The sequence below is a fragment of the Lissotriton vulgaris genome, chromosome 9 (assembly GCF_964263255.1).
Source record: "Lissotriton vulgaris chromosome 9, aLisVul1.2, whole genome shotgun sequence".
In the NCBI taxonomy this organism is placed as follows: Eukaryota; Metazoa; Chordata; class Amphibia; order Caudata; family Salamandridae; genus Lissotriton; species Lissotriton vulgaris.
The window spans coordinates 645,908,106-645,935,467 of NC_141697.1; the positions used below are offsets into that span (position 1 = coordinate 645,908,106).

At 42.9% G+C, this 27,362-nt stretch overlaps 1 protein-coding gene across 1 annotated transcript in view; it reads right to left on the bottom strand.

Moving 5' to 3' along the window:
- Positions 1–9,940: 9,940 nt before the first annotated feature.
- The window catches only part of LOC147692030 (cofilin-1-like), an 80,584-nt gene continuing 63,162 nt past the window's right edge, over positions 9,941–27,362 (bottom strand). Inside the window, exons 3-4 of the mRNA XM_086938327.1 lie at positions 12,649–12,725; positions 9,941–10,855 (exon numbers count right to left, since the gene is read on the bottom strand). Of these exons, the coding sequence (XP_086794453.1) occupies positions 10,743–10,855; positions 12,649–12,725 (190 nt within the window). The 3' untranslated portion in view covers positions 9,941–10,742. The remainder of the gene's footprint in view (positions 10,856–12,648; positions 12,726–27,362) is intronic.

Consider the following 27,362-nt stretch of genomic DNA (forward strand, 5'->3'; position numbering starts at 1 on the left):
AGGCATATCCCCTCCACAGCACTTTTTAAGAGAGGTAAAAGCCATCCTTATGGCCAAGTTCACCTGAACTCTTCTGATGCTGGAACAGACGTCTGTATCGTTGCTGCAGTACTGGTTACCAGTTTGTTTATTGTATTTTTATCTGTACATGACTGATATCCTATTATGCTATTTCACTTACCACCGACTACCATTTTGTTCCTAATAGTCGGTTTCAACTTCCTTCCTGTTGCCCCTACCCCTTGTTCCTGCAAGCATTAAGAAAGAGGTTATAGCCATCCGTTTTGGCCTAAGCTCACCTGATCTCGATTGTTGCTGGATCTAAGACTCTGCACCGCTTTTTGTTTTATTAGTTACATCGTTTACTGTTCCTCATATGTACACAATTGTTATCCTATTCTACTATGCTATCATATTGTACCCAATACTGTATATTGTACCCCGCCCTTACCCCTGCCTCTGTAAAGCGCTCTGATATCTGCAAAGATCTTGTTCGCGCTATATAAAACTTGAAATAAATAAATAGGTGTAGGAAGAACAGGCAGCGAAGTAGACCTCGGTGGAACTGGAGGCTGCTTCACTGGCAACCCTGGTCCAGGGTGCGGCGGAGGCAACGGAGGAGGAGTAAGGGTCCTCGGAGGGAGTCCCCTCGGTAACGGAGGAGGGGGAGTCACCTTCCCCGACGGGGTATACACCTCGGAATACCCCGAGCTCTGTGATCCTCCACCTCTACCAGCCTGGGACGTTGGCGAACTTCCCACAGCGTCAGGCTTCTTCCCACCTCGAGGAACGGCGACCAGACGGCGAGCGCCAGCCTCCTGACGTTGAGCGCCTCTTCTTCGGCGACGAACGCTTTCGCCTCGACTGCGATCTTCTACGCCTAGACGGCGACCTTCTGCACCTTGATGCCGATCGTCGGCGATAGACGCCAGACGTCGTTCTTCGGCACCTTGACGGCGACCGTCTGCTCCTCAACGGCGATCTGCCATGCCTCGCCGACGATTTGCCATGCCTCGACGGCGATCTGCCATGCCTAGACGGCGATCGGGGTTTCGACGGCGACCTGGGCCTCGACGTCGACCCGTGCTTAGACGGCGACCTTGACGACGAGGACTCCAGACGCCGAACGCCTCCTCTTCGCTGACGGCAAACAGCGGTGTCGCCTCGACGGCGAGCGCCGACCCCAGGCCTGTAGACGTCGAAAGCTAGACGTCGACGACGAAGAAACAGTCACCGGGGACTTCGAAGGTCTAGTAACATCCCTAGATGCCGAGCGTCGACGTAGTTTAGTCTCCGACGATGGGGAGCAGACCGTAGTCATCCCTCTCGACACCGTAGTGGGTGCAAAGGACCCAGGCGGAGAATGGTGGTGTTTGCTGGCCTTCCTGCCCCTGGGGAGCACCCCAGAGGCCTCAGCATGGGCAGAAAAAGCCCCTCCAGACCCACCTTGTGCCTTCAATCTTCTTTCCTCGAGGCCCTGAAGTCTGATCTTCCTGTCCTTCAGGGTCCTGCCAGAGAAGCCTTGACATATCACACACTCCTCAGGGATATGTGAAGAAGGAAGGCAGCAGAGGATACACCTCATGGGGATCCGATTTGGCCTTCTTCCTGGAGCACTCCGGGCATTTAATTAATTAAGCAGGCATATTCGACAAAAAACAGTGCAAGGACCAAGGAGAAAGGCACCAAAGTACAATAAAGCACTTAACTTGAGAAAAAACAGTGAAACAATCACCAAAAACCCTAAAAAGGGAGAGCTCAATGCTTCAGGGTCCTGCTAGCAGGAGCCGGAAAAAAGAACTGAAAGTAAAAGGGACCTGCAGTGCATTCTGGGATACTGTGAAGTTCTGGAAAGTTCTCTTAAAGGCACAGTATCCCGTTTTGAGCCACATAATGGCAGCCTATGGGGCTTGTCTGTCCATGTCTTCCTCTCCATCATTCCAGAGGGTTTTTGCTGAAGGCAAGGGAAATCTGGACAGGCTTTGTTGTTTGTAGATTTCTGGTGGAATTTCTAGTTGAAGTACTGGACAGTGTAGCCTGTTTATAGGATACATTATATGTCTTTAAATTCTCTCTTAAGTGTCTGTGCAGTTCTGCATTTTTTCGACACTTGAAGAATTTTTTTTTGATTGCTCCGGGGTATACGCACATGGGCAGGACTATTCACTAGATTATGACTATACACAGAGATCCCCTACTACAGAATTGGACAGAATTTACCCGCCCCAGGCAAAAACATCTGTATGTAAAATTCAGAATGGGTATTTTTGCTCCGAGTACAGTCACAGCCTAATGGGGTATGGTCGGCCAAGATACAAGTGACTGCCCATTATACAGAGACAGAAGTGCACTTTGTCTTTTTCTGTGCTAAATATAACAGCCCTTGTAAAAATAGACTATCCCATTATGTAAGGTGCTGGGGATTAACGATTATCGGAATACATTGAGAATCTTGAAAATTAATACAAGTGAACTGATTGCGTTTGAAGTATCTAGATACTGGCTGTGGGCATAAAAATGGAGAGCAAAGGTCTCCAATATGTAGGCTCATGACGTAATCACCTGAGCAAAATGGTGTCAGTTTCACTTCTCCCAAAAATGTTTTCTGGCTTATTGTACATGCTGAATATAATTATCGTTGGATCGTTTTGGTATATGATAGTTAGATGGGGGGACCATTTTATGCTTTTATCCGTTTATTATTTTTAGGTATTACAATTCCAATTTTGACATTGGACTTTTTATTGATTATGCGGATGAAACTGTTGCAAAAAAGTTATATATGTATTGATCATAACTTGTGATATGTTCTTTCATCGCATTTTAGCCAATATAAAGATATTACTAATGATTCAGTCATCAATGACGCTGTCCTCAGTTGGGTGGTCATCGACAGTAAATGTTAGCAACAATCGAGGGCTTGTAGGCAATGAAGCCATTGACAATGGGCACTTGGTCTTGCTCACTGGCCTCAGTGGACATGGCAGCTAAGCACCCAGATGCTTTGTCAAATGTAAGTCACTAGAATCCGATCCCTGTACCTTAGAAGTAAGCAACAGTGAGTTTCGAGAAGTCTGTGACAAGAGTCTGAGGAACAGACTAACAAACCATTTTTTGATCCATCACTTTGGAAGGAAATGCTCCAGGCTGTCTTCACATAGGCGAGTCCTGCAAAGGCAGCTTCCTGGGCATGAAGATGTCCATCACCCATGAGGTTGGGGGTTTAAAGTTTTAGGATTGGTTCAATATTTAACCACATATCCAAATATGTGAAGAAGATTAAAACATGCATTTTGAGATTACGTCACAAATATCTTCTTTACCCCCACCATTGATATGAGGGATTTGTTTTTGTAAGGTATCAGCCTTAATGATCATAGATAATCCTAGAGTTCAGTCTTCCAATCACAAGAGTACATGCCTGGTTAGAAGTGGTCATTAAACACAAAAAATATTCAGTAATAAGAACAGAGCTCAAAGGATTCCCTGTCTCAGTTGTATGTGCAGTAGAAAATCTAACAGAGGCTGTGGGGAGGTCAGGGTGGTTAAAGTACAGAAAAATCAATGGCAGGTCCAATGTTAATTGCATGTATATGTACACTTATGCTGATGGGGAATGATTAAAGTATGTGAATCTATGAAATATTAAACGCCGGCGAAATAACGGACATTGCCTTTATAGGCACACTTGATCACTTCTTGCTATGACATCACACGTATCTGCAGCTGCCACACCAGTGCTCCCTGTAGCTGGTGATCAAGAATTGCAATGAATCTTTTGAATCTAGCCAAAGGGTTTGGAATAGTTTAAGATGCGGAATCTGTGAATAGATCCATTAGAACACTACAACCTCACTCTCTACCCAGCTCCTTCAGCAAGAGACTAACAAGTGACTTACATTTGGTAAAACCTTATTTGATAGACTTTCCAGCATATCCCTTAACTTAGAGTAAAAACTCTTAACCGTTTGATTGTGGTGGACCACAACTTAAACCAGGGGTCTCCAAACCGGTCCTGGAGGGCCAGATTCATGCCAGATTTTTTGGGATATCCCCATTGAGATACATGTAGTAATTTTAAAAATCTGGCATGGATCCGGCCCTCCAGGACCGGTTTGGGGACCCCTGAAACCATTAACGGAATCCAGGGAACATACACCCACCCCCCCTCACTACTGTGATCTGGGCACCCCCTACTACGTTATTGATGGAACAGAGGTCACCTGTTTAACCCCTTGGCTGCGGCGGCTATTCCGCCGCAACGCTAAGGGGGTGGGGCACCCGCCCGGCGGCTCCATACTAGTGACGGAACCGCTCCGTCACGGCTCACGGGCGAGCTGTGCTTGTGACGGAACGGTTCCGTCATGAACCCGGCTCGCGGGCGAGCTGTGCTTGTGACGGAACGCTTCCGTCATGAACCCGCCCGCCCATCAAAGCGTCAGCGCAGGCGCAAAATCAGCGCCGCGTAGGCGCGGCGAGCGGGCCGTGACAGAACCGTTCCGTCACAAGCACAGCTCACCCGTGGCTTGTGACGGAGCGGTTCCATCACAAGCATGGGAGGGGTTAAAAAATACAAACACACCATTCATCAATAAAATACACAAATTATGAATTTTTATATTTGATTCACAAGCACCTAAAAAAACTATTTAATGGAAGGCTGGAGCTTTTCTAAATTCACCCGAGGCCACCAATTGTTCATGCTACGTTTTGTTTGATGCACTTGTAGTTTCCTCAGATTGATTCCTGGGAACAGTGCATTTTCTGCCCTAAATTTCAAATTCATTTAAAGAAAATGAAAAATTTCAAGTTTACATTGGTCTACTTTACTTCTATACACTTTAATATTCTTTTTATCATTTAATTTTCTAAGCAGTCATGGACTCCTGAGCACATAATGCAGACCCCCAAGGGCACCTGGTCCACCGCTGCCATAAGATAGTCCCCAAGCATCAGAATAGAGATGGAAAGTCTTGAACAGTACATCTGCACACCAGTAGGTGGCATTGAACAGTTGATGTGGCATCTGCAATGGATGAGAAGTGCACAGTGCCTATATAGACACCATCCCTGCATGCTAACTTCAGTTTGTAACTATTCCACACCAGAACGTTTTAGCCCAGTGTGCAAATTCTAAGATTACCAAGGAGCAATTTAGGTTCAATTCTTAGAAAGGGGAAGATTGGTAAGACATGTGAGGCTAGGTCGAGTCTCTACCAGATACGGCGTTACCAGAGTAACTGGTTAGTTCATCTGAAAGAAACTTACCTTACAATAGATACCAAAGCAACACCATCCCAGAGGTGTCCCTTGTAACTGGCTCAGACCAAAACGTAATGGAGGACAGAAGGGGCAAAGTGCCCATCACAACAGATCTTACGGTCAAGGTAGTAGTGTTTAGCAAATGCGTGGAATGATGTCCATATAGCCACCTGACAGATAAGGACAGGAATGCCACAAACTAACGCAGTAGATATAGCTCGGACTGCGGTCAAATGAGTCAACAAGCCCTCAGGGGATTACTTCTTGGCTTATGTAGCAGAGCTTGATGCACAGTACAAACCATCTAGAGATTGCATGTTTCTGCAGTGTTTTTCCCCTTCATTCCAGTAAACCTGATCATCCACCTGGTTTTCATTGGTGCAACTGATAAAGAATGAAAGTGCTCTTTGAGTCTCTCCTTCCTTTAAGGGGGTGAGGCAGAGGCAACAATGGAAAGGGGTCACCACCTCCGCCAGAAAAGAGGCACAGGTTCAGAGACCCCAGTTTGTCTGGGAAGAAGCTGGTGTACGATAGGTGAACAGAAAGCCGGTCGCTCCCGATCCTCCTGACCAATTTAATAGCCACTGAGAAGACTATCTTGATCGTCAGAAGTCTTTGAAGGTAGCAACGCATGGGTTCAAAAAGGGAACCCTTCAATAGGTTAAAACTAAATTAACACTGGGGGCACAATAAAAGGTTTGGGAGGAAACGTGCGGATGACCTTTCTAAAAACATCAATGGGTGACAAACGGAGGGTTTGTACGGCAACTGCAAAAAAAAAGTTGCGATGCTCGAAAGATACCCTTTAACTGTGTGCAGAGACAAGGACAGAAAAACACCACCACTTCAGACAAGGGTACAGAAAGTGGGTCAATATACTTTTCAGAAACCGGACCACAAACCTATCTCAATGGCAGGCATAAACAGCGTTTGTTGATGGACATCTGCCAGGATGACCTCACAAACTTCAGAAGGAAGATCGAAAGCCCTCCATCATGCTATTTATAGAGGATCAAAAGATCCCTTCCAAAGGAATATTTTCAACAATGTACATAGAAGTCAAATCATTTCTATAACCACTTAATCAGAATCAATTAATGCATGAATTTGATTAATGTAGGGGGAGAAACCAACAGGACAACGAACAATTTGATTAACAAAAGTCAAAACATTTACAGAGTAGCTCCACAAATACCAAACAGTCAGGGGCACTTTTTTTTTTAAATAAGGTACCAATGCTATCCTTATCAAAATAAAGGTGGTCTGCAATAGTCATGGTAGTCTGTGTCGACGTTCGGATCCCTCATTAAGATCTGGGGACCATCATCAGGACTTAAAATGCATATATGCCTCAGAGAAGAAATGCCTGTGATAGGCAAACAATACGATTGGGAGCAGGGCAAGCAAAGATGCAATGCCCAAGATGAGTGCTGCAGCGAGGGCGTCTGTTCTGGCATCTAGCATAACCGGTCATTAAAACTACCAGTTGCTTAAGGCATATATGATGCACAATCCACGTGATCAGATCAGGATCCGGGAGGATAGTTGGTCCAATGCTTCCAACCCACGTTTCTGCTCCTGTCCCGCGATTCTGCAACCTTCTGGAGATTTTCTCCACTGGTGCTGCAGGAGAACGCCACTCAGCAGCTGCTCCCTCCCTTCGGCTCTGCAACCCAGATGGATGGATACCACACTTCGCTGCCGTAGTTTCAGCAGGACTAGCTGCACTGGACGGACTATCCTCCCGGACCCCGATCTGCTCACATCTCTATTGCGCTTCACAGATGCCTTAAGCATCTGGTTGTTTGATTGACCGGTTCCACTGGACCCCAGAACGGACGCCATCGTGGCAGCACCTACCTGGAGCATTGCATCGTTGCTTCCCTTGATCTTAAGCGTTTATTTATTGGTTTTAGGATGAGATATGACCCATGTCATACAACTAATTGTAGATGAAAGTACGCGCATATGAACAAAGTGCTGGCATCCCCATTTGTTGTCTTCTACATCTGCAAGTGTAATTCACACTACCATATGGGCACGCTCGAGGCAGGGCAAGTGCCCTGGGCCGAGGAAAAGGAAAAGAAAAACAGTGCAAAATTTCACCCTTGGGATATAGAAATTGCATGGAAAGGTTTCCTTAATAGATAGAATGGCAATGGGTAAGAGCGAGAACTGGTTAACACCATAGGGTGTCACAGAAAGTAAATGAAATAATGGGCTTTGTGTATTATTTATTGAAAGCTCACTTTTTGGTAACATTGAGTGCAATAACGGGATAAGTGCAATTATTACTGTTGGCCCAACTATGATATTACTGTGGCAGGAAGAAAGAGCTTGTAAATGAAATGTGGAAGAAAGGCTAATCTGTGGAGCTGCTTGTATTTCACAGTTTTTATTCACAATGATGGAAGGTGTGGAGAAATATGGTTGCATACATTTTACTGTAATGATGTTAATCAAACCGCTAATAAACTTTCATTTCACCTGGCATGAAGGTGGAGCATGCAAGTTCGGGTTTAGAACCATTCCAGTTGCTGCAGTTGCTGCAACAGGAAATCATCAAGGAAGGGCAGCCTCAGAGGACAGATGTTCATACTCAGGAGCTCTGGATACCAGACTCTTCATCTAATCCAGAGCCACCAGGATGACTTGGGCTCGGTCAGTTCTGACCTCTCCCAGAATTCAGTATAGGAATCCCATATTCCAGTCAAGTTGGAAAGCATCTCTGAGCCTCTTAGAAACTCCTGCGCACAGAAGTGCTGACACTGCATATTTTTGGTGGTGAGGAAACAGATCAAGTCAATGTTCCTCCCATTCCTGAAAGAAACCTTGGATGTCGGATTTGCACGTGTCCAGAATGGCACAGATGAAAAGGAGCCCCCCCCCCCTCCCCAAAAACTGCTGCTAGAAACCTAGTCAGTGAGCCTTTGACCTGTAAGCACTCCAGAAGGGGTCAGGCTGGCCAAATACGATGTGCATGGCCTCCTAAAAGTAAATAGTTTCATTGGGGTTGGGAGGCTGCTCTAGCAACTACAGAAAGGGAGAGGCATGGAGCATACCTATGCTTCTGATGCACTGGGGAAATCCGGGAGTGATGCCTGATGATTGGAATGGTGCAGCAAATTAAGAGTGCTTCAACTTCTTACGTTTCAGGCTTTTATCGGACAATGTCTCTGAATGAGACAATGACCGACTGGAATGACTGAGCGGGCAAGGGTCCTTCCACATGAGAAACCCTGGAGCGTGGAGTCATCTGATTCCAGCCCACCAGAAGGTTGGTCTCCCGCTCCCGAATAACTTTGAGATTCATGAGTACAGCAATCAAGCAGCTCCTGGAGTGATTGGCAAGCTCCATGCCCCCCAAGCAAACCAGATGGGGGTCCATCAGACATTTGCCGAGGACAGGCTAGTTAAAAACCCACTGGTTTCTTAGGCGACGCCCTCAAGGTACACTGGGTGCAAAAATGCTCAAATAGTAGACAAAACTTTGAAGTTTACAAAAAAGTGACTGAAGTAGCTCTTCAGGTTCTCGGCTTTTGGTGAAGAAAAGAACTGAAGTTAGCGTGCTGGGGTAGAACCTATATTGGCACCACGCAAGTCCCATTTGGTCCAGATGAAACCTACGACGCAGCCGTTCAGCACCATTTACCAACTAGCAATGGTACTGCTCAAAATTTTCCAGATAAGAGTACGACACCTAGGGAATATTCTAGATTAAGTAATCTGCCGCTAGTAGTCTAAAAGATCAGAAAAATGTAGTCTCGATTCTCTTGTCTCCCATTGCCAAGCTTGAAATCTTTTGTCATGGTCACAGCCACATTGGTTCTCCAACTTTATTAAATCCTTCTGGAGGCCCATCTCAGAAGACTATCAAGACTATTGAGGAGCACAGCCATTTGAGGGAGGGACTGAGTTTTACTAAAAAAACACAACCAACAGATTAACTCCACCCTGGACCATACTCTCCGTATACAGCTATGTTTCAGAGCAAACCGAAACACAAACAAAGGCAGCCTTCATTCCTCTGCAGGGATTGGGAATGTAGAACCTATACAGGGTCCAAGTATTCCCCTTCCTCACTTACCATCTAGGGTAAGTGAACAAATGGTTTCCACTACAAAGACAACCACAATGTTTTGAAAACTGGCATAATTACACATTTGTTCGCTCGAAACAAATGTGTTTGTTGCGCAAAAATAAAGTAACGGCATGACTAGATCTCTTTACTATCTGTATGAAGCATGGCAGGCCACTACTGACAATCGGGCATGCACCTGGGTACAAAAAGTGGTATTAAAAAAAACGCTACGTCAAGCCCAAACTCAAGGAGCATGAATGACAGTACAAATCCACAAACTGATCAGATCCATTAATAAAGCACATTTATATCAACCACACACGCTAAGTGCTGTAGGAGTGCCATTATCACTAGGTTTGCAGTAACTAAACCCAAGCATTGCTTAAGTAGGCATATGCAAAGCTTCCACAAAGGCCACACAGGAACCATCCATTACCAATCAGGCACACTACCGTTGGCTAGCACCAAAACTCACAAGGATATCACAACATTTGAGGCCAACCAAGTAAACTGTTCTTTAGAAGTGCCAAACCAATAGCCTGGCATCCCCCTCCACCTCCCAGAATGAACCATTCTGTAAGACATACAATAAACAAATGATTTTTTTATTTTTTTATTAAGCGCTGATTTTTCTTTTTGTACTGACAACAGGTGATGGAAAGTGCTTCTCCATTTTTGAGGGGATATCTGCAAACATCCAGTGATGGTGGGTACTTTAGGATGAGGTTCAGAGAAGAACATCAAAACCAGAGCTGACGTTTGCCACCATGCAAGCCTTGTTTGGTCTTACTGAATTTGGTTATCGGGCTGGAATGGAAGAAATGCTGGATTGGTATATTTAAAAATTAATCAATCTGAGAAATCAAATACAAAGTTCCTTTAGGGTGGTTCTAATGCATGTCCATGTAGCCCCTTTTCAAATGGCTGGCTAAGCAGTTGGTCCAAAAAGTTCAGAAGGAAAACAAAAAAAGGTTATCCTTACGGATTGGTTAAATACAAAAAATACACATGGTCCAATAAACTGTGGAAATGTGCTGAACCGAATAAATAAAACCTGGAATATTTAGGATGAGCCACTTGACAGCGCAGTCTGCCCAGACTTCTACACAATGGCATGGGAGTAATACGTACATCAACACCAAGAGTTGCATCAATTTGGCAAATGGTTTGGACAGCAATCCCTTTCAAAATGAAGCTTGGCAGGCTTTGGGGTGATGCAACCGAATTTTGACATTAGCCATTAATGTCAAAAAGGCGAGTAACACATGGGGGACAAGACTTAATTTGAGCACAAGATGCTGAACCCTCTTCCTGAACTCCGTGCCCCATCCCAAATAAAATAAGTTAGCACAAGACAAAGGTGGAAACTCATTCAGCAACTGGCACAGAGACTGCAGCTTCATATTGGTTTGCCCTCCAGGCTGATCACCGTAGTTCCTCCTAGCTTGGTAGCCATATTGCAGCGATCCTGGATGTCTTCCAAGTGGTTCGCCTGAAATTCATGTTTGATACCTGCAAAATACAAAGTTCACAAATAAAACAGAGGCTATACACAATCCCAGTAAAATTACATTAACCTAAATTAGCACCCTGGGTTGAAAGAGAAGCCAGTTCTCCCTTCCTGGTTAATAGATTCCAGCTCAGCCCCTTACACCTTTCTGAAAGTACGATAAAACTTCAGCAATAAATATGCGATCCATAAAAGAGTGTAGCTAATAACTGGCATAGGTCATCTGCTCCAATAGTCCAAGGTTTGTCTTTCCGTTCCTCCTGGTTAAATATATGGAACACTCTGCCCTCAAAGAGTATATTCCATGGACATCTTTCTTCTGCCTCAGGCTACTCCTAACGTTGTATGCCATTTACCACACTATTGACCTGAGCCACATTGCACCAGAGACATCAAAACTTTTTCAGCAGGCTAGCATGCTATATTCAGTAAAGTGGAATCTCATTATTAGATAGCTACGGTCAGTCCTCTGGAGTATCAAAGATTGTTGAGCCATGGTCCATCAGGAACATGGCAACTATAGGGCGAGGTCGCACTCTTCCTAAAAAGGAGAACTTTTGGAGTCAGTTAAATGAAAATTATCTCCTCTAAATCTAGCATTCCTGTCATCTTACATAAAAGATAAGCTTTTTCAAACAACCCTTGTAACTATCTACATGATCTAGTTTTCTGATTTAATAAGAACATTGTAGGTCTTCATTAAAGCATTGCAGCCCATTTCCACTCACTACTTATAGCCTTAAGTAGTTTGGAATTCAGCATATACCAGACAGCTTTTTTTCGCACTACCTGCAGTTGAGAGATAGCTTCAAGGGGTATTGAGGCTAGAGGACATTGATGAGGATACTTACAATTTTAATGCCTTGGTCCCAAAATATTATATGATACAGTAAATAGAGGAGTTGGATTACTGATTACTTGAGTAGACAGCAAAATGGACACAATGGCGGCATGTCCCAATATAGCCGGACAAATGCTGTTGCCAACTACGTTCAGGGAAATTGAGCAACAAGAATAAACTCCAGCACCATGGTTTACTTTATTTGCTAATTTACACCAAAGAAAAGTAGCTCAGTGGCAGACCAATACATCCTCGCCTTAGATGTGGCCACATCAGCAGACAAAGTTCTTTAACTAAGTCACGAGATAGTCTTTCATAAACGTTCAGCCAGGACCGAATGTATTGTTCAGTTGGACCCAAATTGCATTTGGGAAGATGTAAGATTAAGGATCATTATATCCTTGGGAATGTTGGTGGATGCCTGTCCCACGTCTAGGAGGTGTTTAGGTGCATACAATCCTAGCTGTATTCTATTTTGAGAATAAAATGGCTCAGACGAAACTTCAATTTTATCCGACAAGAGGGGACAGAAAATGTAAAGAAACTTTTAAGTGTAAAGCTAACCAGGTGCTGAGGTTCAACAGATAGGTTGATACAGTGTCAGAAATCAGTACGCCTTGCTTAGAATCATACACTTCCTTGTATTTGCATTCATATCTTGTTCTGGTGCCTTATTTCAGTAACGTATCAACTTTCTATTTAGGGTGCTGAATTGTAATGTTTTTACTCCATGAAATCGCGCTCTATTATAAATGTAAACAAATTAAAATTAAGAAAACATTGTATGCCGTTTAACTTAAACAGTGCCATTCATCCATAAATACCATGCTAGCTGAAAACAACCATCTGTAGAGCAACCGGCACCCTGGTCTACTCTGCCCATTAAAATTTGCTTTTCCAAGCTACTTTTCTTCCTCACCCTCTAAATTCCAGGAAGCAGTTGCTGTTCCTTACCTGTAAATTTCTTCTTGATTGCATCCTTGGAGCTAGCATAAATCATTTTACTTTTTAATGGTGCGCAGTCAGGAGCCCTAAAAAGACAAATATAATGCTTAAAAAGGACCCACCGTAATTAATCAGGCAGTACAAAGCAGCATCAAATTAAGGGGCTACAAGGCGAGTTAGATGATTTGCTACATTTTACAATTTTAATGTGCAGCTGGGAGAGGTTTGAAAATCATCAGCAGAGGAATGAGATATAGGAAACTAGATGGACATCTGTGTCTAATACCAGAGGGCAGCGGTATGCAAGTGAATGGGCACCTCTTTAAAACTCTTAACAATTCTATTAGTAATGTGAAATATTCATCTTGTAAGTGGTAAAAAAAATAAAAATAAAAATACCCCTGGTAAATGCTACAATACATGCTGTTGGATACAAGTAAAAAAAAAAATAGTAATTCACATCACAAGTTAATAAACTAGAGTAACAAACTGGAGTCTATCACAAACTATTTTTAAATTATATTTTTTTTTTTTTTTTTTTTAAATCAAAGGATCCCTTATGACACTTATCCGCATGTTCATCCACAATACCTAAACGGGTTAATCGGATTTTAAAAACGTGGGACCTGCCCCCACTTCAACAGTTATTGAAATCTTCTTCGCAACTACATTTTGCTACACCATTCACAAACAAATCAAGCCCGAGTACAAATCTCTAACATTCCATACTTTTGGGCAGATTAGTAAGAAATCACAAATGGGCCTCTTATTCAGCTTCACGTGCTAAATTGTGTCCATAAAGGTATGTAGCCTGAAGGAGTGTACGACGTTTCTATTAGGAAATTAACATTGAAAAACTCCCTTTGCTTGCAGTGGCATATTTCACATCCTGATCTGAAGTATGCCTGTTTCCACAACTGAAGTGGAGCCGGATTAGTCCATACACCCCCTCCCAACATTTTGAAACCTACATGGACTTATGAAAGGCCACTTTCATTGAGGGATAAATCATTCTAAGTATAGTCGATACATTGTCGGTCAGACAGACCGCATTCAGTACTTTCCAGTTGAAATGACCCAGAACGTTCTAATTTATAATGCACAATTTTTTATAACTTTGGAAGTTTATGATCACTGATATCTTGCTGTGCGAGGTCATTTGTATTATGGACTTTGTTTCCAACTGCCAGCTTTTAATGAAAGTCATCTTTTATTAATTCTAACTACATTGTTTTACAAATATGTTATGAAATTTTACAACTGTGTTGTTTGTCAAACGTTTAAGGTCTTTGGAACCGAATAAAGTTATTCTTGACTTGACCAAGGCAGTTCCAAATGTTCCATTAAAAAAATAAAAAGAGCCCTCAAGTGTCTCACAGAAATTATGCCCAGCTGCAATTCCAACTTCATTTGAGATCGCAATGGTGACTTGCACATATCAATCAATCACCTGCATATCTGCCCTGCACGGCCAGGTTAAAACCAGCAAATGTATGGAGATCATTTTAACACAAACAAGCACAGCACAAGAATGAGCAAACTAAGTTTTCTTCAAGGTTTTTAAAACATGCGAGGCAAATACAACCTTATTTTTGCAATCCCAAATTTCCGGTTTGTGGTAGGCAGGGTTGCAAAAACTACATGTTTAAAGAAGGTGCCATCAAAACTGAAATAGTTTCAAGTGTACCAGGCGCACTTGCACCGATGTGCAAACTACGCAACAATGTTATAACATGACTTATGCATCCTAGTCCAAAAATAGAAGTGAAAGGACCTATTCCTTGTAACATTAGATTGGCGATAGGAGTGGAAGATTCGGGAAGCCTCCCCACTCCGTCATTCTTCCAGAGTCAGGTACATGATCAGAGGGCAGCTCCATAAGCTCTAGTTCAAATCGGACATGGTCCTTAAAACCAGTAACCGTTCTGTAAGTAAAGCCTCATTAGCGCCGGGCAAAAGAACGCCTGCCGGAACAAACAACAAATGCAACATAGGACACTGGGCCAGTGAATTTACGGAGACGGGCTCTAAACACGGACCTACGATTATCTGACGCTTTCAATTAAGTCTACTAAACATGCAGAAAAAGCAGACTGATCTGGTCTTCTCAGGAGGGCAAGTTGCAGTGCAAAAAAGTCCTCTGCCATTCAGTAATGTGGCTGGGGCTACTATAAGCAGGCACTTACGGTAAACCTCTGAATTTGGACACCTGCTGATGTAGAGTACAATCTCTTGGGCCATCTGATTATGTTGAAGTTCTAAAGAGACAGAAACCAGGCGATAAGGTTTACATACAAAAGTGCTAGTGACATGGGTTTGTCACCAGACAACGTGGCAAAGTTGCTGTTCTTTCAGTTACTTTAGACAAAGGATGGTCTTTGCACCTTCTGGGCAATCAGGTGGACTCGAGGGTAATAGAGGATGCGTACATGTGAAATGTACCGTTTCCACAAAACAGCGTATTTATGATGCACTTGTACCCTTCTCGTTCAAAAGACAGATCCAGTTTAAAACGTAATGACTCACTCCAGATTGGTGACCAACTTCTACCCACAATCCAATTGCCAGTATGACCATCAATTTCGACATTCCACCACATCTTTTCCCACCAAAAACCAACGGGACTGCATAGTTATGCACAACAGTTTTTAATAAATAAACAGATTACTAGTTACCATCCTCTGCGTATCACCCTACACCCCTCCCACTTCAGTGTCTCTTCTGCATCTTCGGATTCAAAAATTAAAAACCTGTCAGCAACATCTCCCTGAAAACTCTAGATCCTCTGCCAACTTCTATAGAAAGCCCGACCATCGGTGTCTAGCGACCCTAATTGCACAAATGTACAGCATGTAAACTGACTTGTTCTGGAAGACAACAGCAAAATATATTCAATCTGATATATCTGGAATCCGTTCAGTAGTTTACAATACATAAACTCAGACAAATATTTCAACCTATAATCTACCACGCCATCTTCATATAAAACATCCTACATTCTCAAAAGCACAGAAAGGGGTATCAATTCTTTAATGTTGAATTAACTGTACCAAGATCACTCTTTTTTGGTCATACCGGTGCCAGTAAGTCAAAGGGACCTTTTGTTATAATGGCACAAAAGACAAATTACTATTTTGGTTGAGTGACAAATGTTTATTCTTAAAAAGAGCACATCACATGAAAATGTCAGCGTTCATGACAAGACCCAGTCTGATGGGTTTGAGAAAACATACAAATGCCTTAGATGTATTAGCTTCGTATACAGCAAGTTATTCAAGTATTTGGTTAGCCATACCATCACCAGTTATCTGCTGAATGGGTAGTTTACCCTGCTCCCAAGTCTCCACTGTAAGCTTAAAGTCCACTGGAAAGAGAATGTGTCATGGCCACCGAGACAGTGGGATAAAAGGTTCAGAGCCCTAGAATACCTTTCCCACCCTGTGCCACCAAACCTTAAGCTCCCTTCATCAATCAACTAGGTGTGTTTCTCCTTTCAGGTTAGCTGCTGGGGGTCTGCAGACCTGCTGTGCCAGGACATGGCAAACCTATCCATAGCCCATCGGATGCAGAGATGGACCCACTAAGTGGGGCAACAGAAAACCTTTCTGCTGTTGCGTGAGCTGCTTTTTAAGGTATAAAAGTATGCATCCCTGTGAATGGATGAAGTGGATTTCTCACCTCAGGGACGCAGATATCACTCTTCAAAACTCTCCCTGGAAACCTTCTACCAGATGTATGTGGGATACACTAGATATATACTTTACTACACAAACCACCATGATCACTATACTGGCGCCATCTTCAAGAGATTCCTCACTCACATATCCTCTTAACAATTTTCAAAGATGCATAAAACACTGTTTGGACCCGTAGATGTATTAACCCTAGTAGATTCTGTTTCCACAGAATGTTTTCTCGAATACATGTACTTAAACATAATGCCCAACATAAGCAGGAGTAGGCCTCTATATTGCTCCGAATCGCTTCATTATTCCTATTCCTTTAGTGTTATTAGTTTATTCTCATCACTTTAGTTTTTCTTTATCCTCTCCTTTATTTCGTGGGTTAATTGAAGATTACCCATTAGTGTACAATATTTTATATCAGCTGGAACTTTGTCCTCACGTTTCTTGTATATTGCTTGGAATAATAGTTTTTCATATTGATAAGTCTCATGCTATTCCCAGCGGTTGTATTGCGTCAATGTTCTATTTCTGTACAATTCACGAAGGTCATTCTTTTGTGTTTCTCTTATGAAAATACCTAATAAAGTTACTTGAAATTAAAAGTATGCACCCCCTGTATTTTAACAGCCAATAGTCATGAAAATAATCTGGAAAACAACTTTTTTTTCCTTTGAAGTCCACCAAAGAGTAACAGCCCAAAGCAGGTTTCAATTCGCCTGCGTGATGCTGGCTGAACACAAAGGGGGTAGGGTATTAACCCCAGCACCAAGAAGAACTAGGACTACTATTGCAGTTCAAGAGCTGAACTGTATAATGCCAAGTGCCATTATTAAAACAATCTCTCGTGGGCCTGGGAAAAAAATTAATAAACTCACCATGCCCCTCCCTTCGCTGATCATTGACCGGCTCTGCAGGCAAAGGAGGGACCCTCTAAACCAGGCAAGCAAAATACAAATTAACGTTTTTTGCATAAATAAATTTGAATCCTAGATATTTTGTAGGGTTCATTGGATGAGAGTAGACTACACTGTCTTTAGTTGAGGGTAAGCCCGCTTGCTGCCCTTAAAACTGGGAGAACCAAATTACCTCTACAGTAAATATGCCAGTTACAGAAGAGTCCACAAGAAGAGTTCACTTAAATCTTACCTTAAAAGTGGTGTTTCATCTATACGATACTAGCAGAAAATTGGAAAGGAGGTGCGTACTGATTACATATTCAGGAGGGAAATCTAGGATTGGTTGGGACTTACAAATTTGTAACTTATGTAGCAGACTTAGACCAAACAGTTTCAACCATAATTCATGAGTTGACAAACTTTATGAATGAAAACCCACAAAGGCTGCAGCATTAGTAGAAATTAGTCTGACGATTGGCACGGAGCTTTTTTTGTGGATGGGGTGGGGGTGGGGGGGAACTAGAAGAGTCTGATGGCCATTTGGTGCTCCTAGCATGTGGTTCCACTTCTACTGCAATGCATTTGGTTTGGTTTTATATCCAAGAGGTCTACTGCGTCACATACACAAAGTCTTATACATGAATCAAATGCAGAAAGAGTAATTTGTTCATTTCCTACTCAGACAGGCATAAGGCCTTTATCAGGACTGTAATGCAAGGCTGGGCCAATGATACCCACCCTATTGCTTGACACGTTTTGCACACTTGGATGGGCCATCTAGAAGACTGCCATCCAAAGGTTTGAGATCGGTGCTAAAAAATAAATTCAGCAAAAACTTTTTTTTTACTGCTACTGCGGTAGCAGATACCCCTTGCTCGCAGTCGCATCGGGTGTTAATGGATCTTTGAGTGTGTGTGTACACGCAGTATGCAAATGTATTTGTGTTACACACATGTTCAACATAACATTACATCAACACAACATTACAGTCAACAATGTTACATGCATCTTCGCATGTGTATTTGTGTTCACATTTGTGTGCGAATGAGTCTCAAATTGTGTTGCCTTGGTAAACAGTATTGCGCACTGGAAGCTGTTCATGTTGTAAAGTACCACCAAAAGATTATACAGCTCCTGATTGCACATTTAATTTCTGAAATAATGGTGCCCATTCCTGGTATATTACTGAAATAATGGTATTAATGATCTATTTGGAGCTTTGTGGCCTAATTGGAACATACTGGAAGCCATCACAGATATTGGGAGCATGGCTAAACTAATTTTAGCCATCCACGACATATTGATGGCCACCCCTGGCAGAATAGATGCCATAACTTACATTGTGGGAATCACAGCAATTACGGTATCCAGCCTTGACACAATGGTGGCCTTGGAATAATGGTGGGTATTATCGACTCAACAGGAGCATATGTGACTGTGTAGTGATCATCCGTGACGGTGTGGTGATCATCCACGACATGCGATTATAATGCCTGGCCATTTGAACAGAATCGGTCCATGTGAGACAATTTCACATTGGAGTTATTGGCACAAAGGACAATCTGATGTTGGAGTACTATAATTGCTAAATATTAAAACTATATTTTGAAGAACAATTGCATCGTTCAGAAACCATTTTGCTATACTGAATAGGTTTGCCCACATAAATAGATACTAGTTATGGAAATTTGCCTTTTTTTCAAAATGTGTTATGACTTTTTGCCTGAGGGCACATGCTTGTTTGGCTGTTATTTCTTTACCCATGTGGAGGCATTTCGTACCAATGATTTCCCTAAAGCTTCTACTGGTATTTCTAGCCTAAATGTTTGGTCAATCATTAGTGTAATGTTAATGGATTTGGTCACTACTGCAGAGTGCTAAAATTTGTTAGTAGCTCAATTTGATTTTCCTTGAGCAAAAGTAGTTTTCAATATAGAAGAGGCTGGAGAAACCTGGTCTAGCTAAACCTTTAACTGCTCAACCACTTTTTGAATGACGCAGTTTGGTAATTTGAACATTACAGGGCAGGTCTTGAGAAGGTGTGCTAAATGTATTCTAATGTACAACTTTAAATAAACAGTATTTTACCTAAAGTTTTCACAAAATAACTAGCATACATTAGACTTCAATGTGCAAGCAAACTAAAATCTTGACAAGCAGTTTGTATCTAAAGTCACATTCAAGACCAGTTTAATGGTATTGCCAATGCTTGTTCTTCTCTGGGACTCCATGACGAGTTGGGGGAGGCGAGTTTGTGAGAGGGCTTCAACTCTTCCGGGCAACTCATTCTCTACCTTATTGGGCTGTATCTACCTTCCATTTAAAATTTCCAGCTAGGGTCGGCTGCGATAGTGGTTCACTCAGCAGTCTGAGTGGCTAAATTTCCTAACGAGAGAGGCAAACTTCTAGACAGATATACGACCGGAGATAAGAATGGGTGCAAAAAGTGCTAAACTTATTAAGAAGTTGAAAGCTTTTGGTTTGAACTTTACAATTTTGTTAAAATGGCTAGACTTTAATTGGATGGCCAACTCTGAATCAACGATTTGCCAGCTCTGGTATAGTTACTCTAACTCTACACTGTAATTTTACTTTATCAACGAACATAGTGCTACATTAACTGCAGCGGCTTTTCCCGCTGTGTGTGGCAATTCTCAAAATACTGCGTTACATGACTAGCTCAGCTCGTCATCAGCATACGAGCGCCGTAGCTGATGACAAGCTGAGCTCGTCATCAGCAGCGAAAAGGTTAAACAGAAAGTCACTATGTATATAGGTCTGGTTCCATATATTATGTTATTCTTCGCTAAAACAAGCTGCAAGGCTAAAGATGGATAACTTTAAAATATGGTATCTGGTTTCTCAGTAATTGTTCTAATGAAATTCCATTACTACGATGAAAACAAAAATGATCCATCTTTTAAAAAAAAAGATTTTAACATGAATGCACACATACATGGGGATAAATGATCTGCATACACTTTACGGAAAAATCAAACTGTTACTATCCAGTAGGACTAGTTTTGCAGCCTGAAGAGTTTTCTGGATTCACATGCTGTGCATCCACTCCGCCATGTAGCTGTTGGTTCGGAATTGCGTGTTATGCGCCTCTTTTGAGTGTGAAACACGGTTTGGTTGTTGAGTCCATCCCCCTGTCACACGGTGCCCTAGATATTACTGTGCATGATCAGCATCTTCAGATTTATCAGACGTCTGTTCTCTTTAGAGCTTTCCTTGTAAGGTCAAAGCCTACCAGTCAGCGCAGCTATCTGGCTTGCCAACATCTTGGGACATTCGGAAAGGTTCCCAGGGAAAGCATTTTGCCTATTGCTTACCACTGGCTTTGTGATTAGTAACTCACATTTGATTGCTTTCCATTTGCTAGCTTTATTTGTTTTAGGCCGTCCAGCTTGAGTTAGTCGTCCCTTCCCGTGACCAAACTAGGGGAGGGCGGAATTTGCATAATCTCATTACGCAAATCTCAGCGAAACTGTAAAAATCTCAGCGAACACGCAAAAATTCCACGAGCTTGCTAGCGATGTTTTTTTTACTGTTCGCAATGGCTGCGTGCGAATATCTTGCAAACACGCATTTGAGAACGCGAACAAGCAAAAAAAAAATTTGGGGGGCTATTTCCCGTTCTCCGCGGAACACAATATGAACCAAATTTCACAAATTCCACAAGCGGAACGGAATTTACCACCCAGGCCTAGACCAAACACTATTTACTTTATTCTTCCACCAGTAATGAATTTCTGTAAACAAGCCTTTAAATCTAGTTCTTACTTTGTTACATTTGCTGTGCATTCAAAGCTAGAGGCCAAATGTCAGGGTCCAGTTTGGCTGCAGTTTGGGCTATACAAAATGACAGGGATAGTCACTAATGTGGAAGTTTTTTCTACTGTAGCTGGGGCTACTTTACCTGGTTTGGTATAACTGGTATTTGCTATATATTTTTGGCATACTATTACTTTATGTACCGTGGGACTCCCACTCCAACGACTGGGAATGATTCAGGCATGTGAATCTATGAAAGACACCCCTAATACTGGAGAATGTTTTATATATTTTTCACAAACATTTTACATACATTTTCATAGTTATTAAACAGAATCAATTTTAATATATTAAATAATTATATGTTATTATATTTAACAGAATACTTGTTTTAATAGTGGTTAAACAAATCTGGAATTGGGAGGTCATTACGATGGCTGTCGGACAAACGTTCGACCACCATCGGGAGTGCGACAGCCAGACATTTATTCGGTGGTCACACCCTTCAGATTAGGATGCACTAGCTGTGTACCCGTCAGAAGCACCCCTTATTCTATTGCAGCTTGTTGCCGAAAAAGGGCTGCAGCAAAATAACAAGCATTGGAAATGCAATAGGTCTTGCATTTGCTTAAGTTAGAGCTAGTGGCGTTTTAAATGACAATGTTTTTTATCCATGTGTTATGGAGTGTATGTGGTGTGCAGTTTAGTTCCTGGTTCCAGATTTACTTGTAGAGCTGGGCAGTGTTTGAAATAGTTTCTTTTCGCAGAGTTCTTTATTTCTTCCAACAAAAGTGTGTTACTAGCTCACTGCCCCAGACCGGCTTGCTGGCCTCAGGCTGCCAGCGATTCTCAGCTAATTGGTTTAATACTTGCTTAAGCTGCCAATTATAAGGGGACCTCTACATTTATTTGCCAGCCAAAACCAATCATTTTGTTGTGACTGGGATTTCTGGGGTGGAAAGTGCTTTGACTTGCTGAGGTGCTGTTAGACCCCTGAAAGTGCTTTCCTTTACACAGGCTGGGTGCAGCTGGCCCGCTCCAGCTTTTCCCAGTCTGAAGCATCTTGACTAAGCCAAGGACACGTAGAAAGTGTATCCCTGCAGTAAAGACTGCTAACTCGGCACCTGCAGAGTGGAAACGAAGGAAGATTAAGGCGCGTTAGGGAATTCCGACCTGAAGACATCTTGTTTTTGCATACATAGAGCTTGCTGCCAGAAAATTAGCTATTGTGCTGTTTTGACCTTTATTGATAAGACACAGTAGCTTTAGTTGCTGCTAGATTACGACAAAAGTGAGTAAGTCAACTCCATAGTTCCTCTGCTCCTAGAAAGCCCTTTCTGGGATGCTACAACCACCCGCAAAAAAGTATCTCACCTCGGTACTGGAGCATATGTGAAACATTCAAAAACACGAGTGGAAAAAATGGTGACTTTACTTTTTATTATGTAAAAAGGAAAGAGACCCCTCGTTGTAGCCAAGGGAGTAGGGTAACCTTAAGTAAAACAAATATTTCCTTGGGTTATGAAACGAACAGGATAAAGTTTCAACTCACAACTAGGACGCACCTCACAATAATAAGATTCATCAAGGAAAATCCCACCAATATTTGAATCAATTGCTAAATAGCACTGAAGTTTCACAAAAATCTTTTATTATTAAAAAAAACTGGTTACAATGAAAAAATGTCAATACACTTCCTATCAGTTTTATGCAAGACAATTAATAAAAAGAATTCATAAAAAACAATAAATGTAAAATCCCCAATTACTATCAGTCTACACAATATACCATGACAAAGAGAAGGAAAATGCTACTTACCGGTATGCATTTGTTCTTGGCATGTAGAGCTGCAAAGTTACACACAGTGCATAGATAGCCACCTAGTGTTGGGCCCAGATGTTTGCAGTTTGTTGTGTTGGGCCCAGATGTTTGCAGTTTGTTGTGTTGTAGAAAAGTCTTTGGAAGTCACTGGATAGGTGACTCCTTTGGATGATACTGCGCATGGGCTCCATCCACAGATTGTTTTTCGCCATTAGGGAAGTGACGGAGCTGTAAAAGAAGTAGTGATGTCCATGTGATTTGTATCTAATGAAGATAATACTGGAACAGATAAAGGTAGGCGAGTGGGCATGTGCAACTCTGCAGCTCTACATGCCAAGAACAGATGCATACTGGTAAGTAGCATTTTCTGTTCGAGGCATATGAGCTGCAGATTACACACTGTGCATAGATTGTATAGAGGTACCCACACCTAGCGGCGACCACCAGTATCTGTTGCAGTTGTTCGAAACTGTTTTTAGCACAGCCTGGCCCACAGTGTCTTTAGTATGCACATCTACACAATGTTTTGTGAATGTGTGCGGTGTAGACCATGTAGCTGCTTTGCATATATCATCTAGGGGAATGTTCCCTAAGAATGCCACTGAAGCCCCCATTGTCCTTGTAGAATGAGCTTTTGGAGGAATTGTTAACGTACGTTTGGCTGTGTGGTAACATTTGTATACATTTAACAGTCCACCTAGCAACCCCCGATTTTGATATAGGGTTGCCTTTATGTGGTGGTGAAAAAGGACATGAAAAGTGGTTTTGTTTTACGAAAAGTTTGTGTCCTTTCAATGTAGTACAGTAATGCTCTTTTGACATCTAAAGTGTGTAGAGCTCTTTCTGCGACTGTTTGAGGCTGCGAGAAAAATACGGGCAGCTCAACTGATTGATGAAATGACTTTTGGAAGGAATTTAGGATTAGTACGAAGAACCACTTTGTTATGATGCATTTGCAGAAAGGGTTCTTGAATGGTAAATGCTTGTAGTTCACTAACCCTTCTGAGAGAAGTAATAGCTACTAGTAAAGCTACTTTTCAGATTAAGAATTGCAATTCAAATTTATGTAAGGGTTCAAAGGGAGGTCCCATTAACCTTGAGAGAACAATGTTTAAGTTCCACACGGGTGAAGGTGGCGTTCTGGGAGGAATTATTCTTTTGAGTCCTCCCATGAAAGCCTTTATAGCTGGTACTATAAAAAGAGATAGATGCTGTCTATTTTGTAGGTATGCTGAAATGGCAGCGAGGTGTAGTCTAGTAGACATATAGGCGAAGTTACACTTTTGAAGGTGTAATAGACATCCTAGGATGTGTTGAATAGACACAGCTAAAGGATTTATCTGGTTGTTTTGACAGTATATGACAAACTGTTTCCACTTAGCAGCATAACAGGCTCTAGTAGTGGGACGTCAAGCTTCTTTGATAACGTTCATACATTTGAGGAACGTGGAGGTAACCAAACTATGACTTCAGGAGCCAGATCGCTAGGTTGAGCTGAGCTGGGTCCAGGTGTCTGATTTCTCCATGGTTCTGTGTTAATAGGCATGGAGATAGGCTTAGTTTTTGGTGTGGTACTACAGACATTTGCAACAGCGTGGTGTACCACGGTTGTCTGGCCCAAGTTGGAGCGACTAGAATGAGCGTTAGGGAATGTTGCTGTAGTTTGCGTACCACTAACGGAAGTAGTGGGAGAGGAGGAAAAGCATATGCAAATTGTCCGGACCAGTTCATCCATATCGCATTGCCTTTGGACAATGGGTGTGGGTATCTGGCAGCGAAGTTTGGGCATTTCGCATTTTCGTGGGTGGCAACGAGGTCTATCTGAGGTTGTCCCCACATTTGAAAGAACGGTTGAAGAACTTTCAGATGAAGTTCCCACTCGAGGATCTGCGGTGTTTGTCGACTTAACAGATCTGCTATGGTGTTTTGTACTCCTGGGATGTGTTGGGCTAAGAGGAAGATCTTTAGTGGAATAGCCCATCTCCATATCTGCTGTGCTAACAGAGCTGCAGAGTGAGTGTTCCCCCTCGTTTGTTTATGTAGTACAAGGCTGTCATATTGTCTGTGCGGACTAAGACAGCTTTGCCGGACACTTTATTTTGGAATGCTTTTAGGGCTAGAAATACAGCTAGCAACTCCAAGTGGTTGATATGGAGTAACTTTTGTTGCGGTGCCCACCTGCCTTGCATGGTGTGATGCAGTAGGTGAGCTCCCCAGCCGGAGAGCGATACGTCCGCAGTCATGACTATTTGAGGAACTGGCCCTAGAAACTGTCGCCCTTTGGAAAGGTTTTTGGAGTTCCACCATTGCAGAGAACGAGTCAGACCGTCTACCAACACAAGGTCTGTTAATTGACCACAAGCCTGATTCCATTGGCGTGCTAGGCACTCTTGAAGTGGACGCATTTGCAGTCTTGCGTGAGGTACTACAAATATACAAGATGACATCATTCCTATGAGCTGCATTAACACTAGAGCTGGAAGCGAGTGTTGCAGTTTGAATTTTGTTAGGAGAGTTTGTACACTTGTTATCCTGGCTGGAGAGGGATAGGATAGTGTTAGTTGGGTGTTTATTGTAGCGCCGAGATATTGTATGTGTGAGGGTTGCAGATGTGACTGATTTACTGTGAATCCGAAGTCGTGAAGCAGTTGAATAGTAGCGCAAGTGTTGTACACACTGGCTGTATGAGCTGGCTTTTATGAGCCAGTCGTCTAGGTATGGGAAGACATGAATATGTTGTCTTCTTAAGTGTGCTGCTAATACTGCTAGGCATTTGGTAAACACCCATGACGCTGTTGTGACTCCGAATAGGAGCACTTTGAACTGGTAGTGCTGCCCGTCTAGCACAAATCAGATATTTTCTGTGTGCTGTGTGCATGGGAATGTGGAAGTAGGCGTCCTTGAGATCAAGAGTGACAAATCAGTCGTTTTGTAACAGGAGTGGAAGGACTTAATGTGTGACCATATGAAAATGATCAGACTGTATGTAAATGTTTAGAGGTCTGAAGTCTAGGATAGGTCTTAGAGATCAGTCCTTCGTTGGGATTAGGAAATATAGGGAGTATACTCCTTTGTTTTGCTGATGCTTTGGGACTATTTCTATTGCATTTTTCTGCAGGAGGGATATTACTTCCTGACTGAGCAGTGTTAAATGTTCTTGTGACATTGGACGCTGCTTGGGTGGTATGTTTGGCAGAGGATTTTAGTTCTAGACAGTAACCTGATTGAATTATTTGAAGCACCCACCTGTCTGATGTGATGTTTTCCAAGGCTGGCAGGTATTGTTGTATTCTTCCCCTGACACGGGGGAAGGGGAGGAGAGTCATTGGGCATGGGTAGTGGCAGAGAAGGTAGGGGGGTGGGGGGTTAAGAGTTGTTTTTACCTCTGCCTTTATTATGGTTACCATTGTAACCCCCCCCTTTGGTAGCCCTTACTATAGGTGGATTGTGTAGGGGCTTTGTACGAGGTAGGTGTGTCCGAAGAGTATCCTCTGGTGGCGCCTCGATAAGATATGCAGCAAAATTAACGTCTGAGAGCCTGCGACTGCAGGGCTCCCACACATTTGGCTGTCTGTATCCTTTCATTTTTTCAAGTGATACATCTACATTGGGTCTGAATAAGTCTTGCCCATCGAAGGGTTGATTAAGTATAGCACTTTGGAATTCAGGTTTGAACCCAGATATGCGTAGCCAGGCATGTCTACGCAATAAAACACTGGTGTTAACTCCCCTGGAGGCAGTGTCTGCTGCATCAAGTGCACACTGAATAGAGGTGTTTGTAATATTTTTCCCTTCTTGGATAAGCTCATTTGCTCTATCTTTGTACTTATCAGGGAGGTGCCGCATTAGGGATTCTAATTTGTCATAATGTGCCTGTTGGACTTGGCCTTTTCCCCCAAAATTTTTCGCTTTTGACCCCTTTGTCTAGAATGTCTCCCCCATGGGATTAAACCTGTATAGGCCATGAGTGGTGTGAGACACATTGTTAAAATTGTAATGCTATGTAATGGTGTGAGCACTTGTAAATTTCCCCATTTTAAAAATGCACCTGACTGAAATGTTCTATGTTTAAAATGGATGCCATGGCCATGGGTTTTGCCACTGGACTGCCATAGGGCAGCGGTCTAGATAATATTACCCAGCTACCCCTAGCTTTTGGAGGGAAAGCCTGGCACCCAGGGTGCTCACCGCCTCCCCTTGAGCCAGTTTAGGCCAGCTTTGCCAACATTATAGAAGGTTCTGGCACTTCCTGGGAGGAGGGTATAAGTAAGGGGGGGGGGGGGGGGGGGGGGCGGGAGGGGGGGGGGGGGGGGGGGGGGGAGTGCCACCAGAGAGTCAGTCAGAGCTGGGACAAGAAAGGGAAGGGACCTGCTGTGAGGTGCTACCGCCACATGGGCCTGTGAGCTGGGCCCTGCACCCCTAAACCCCCCCCCCTACTATGCTGTTCCCTGGGCCCCTAACAAGGGAGGGCCCCTACCCAGGTCCCTGACACTGTGGGGACCGGGAATTACGCCAGCGCTGCGAGGAAGAAGCGCCCAGGAGG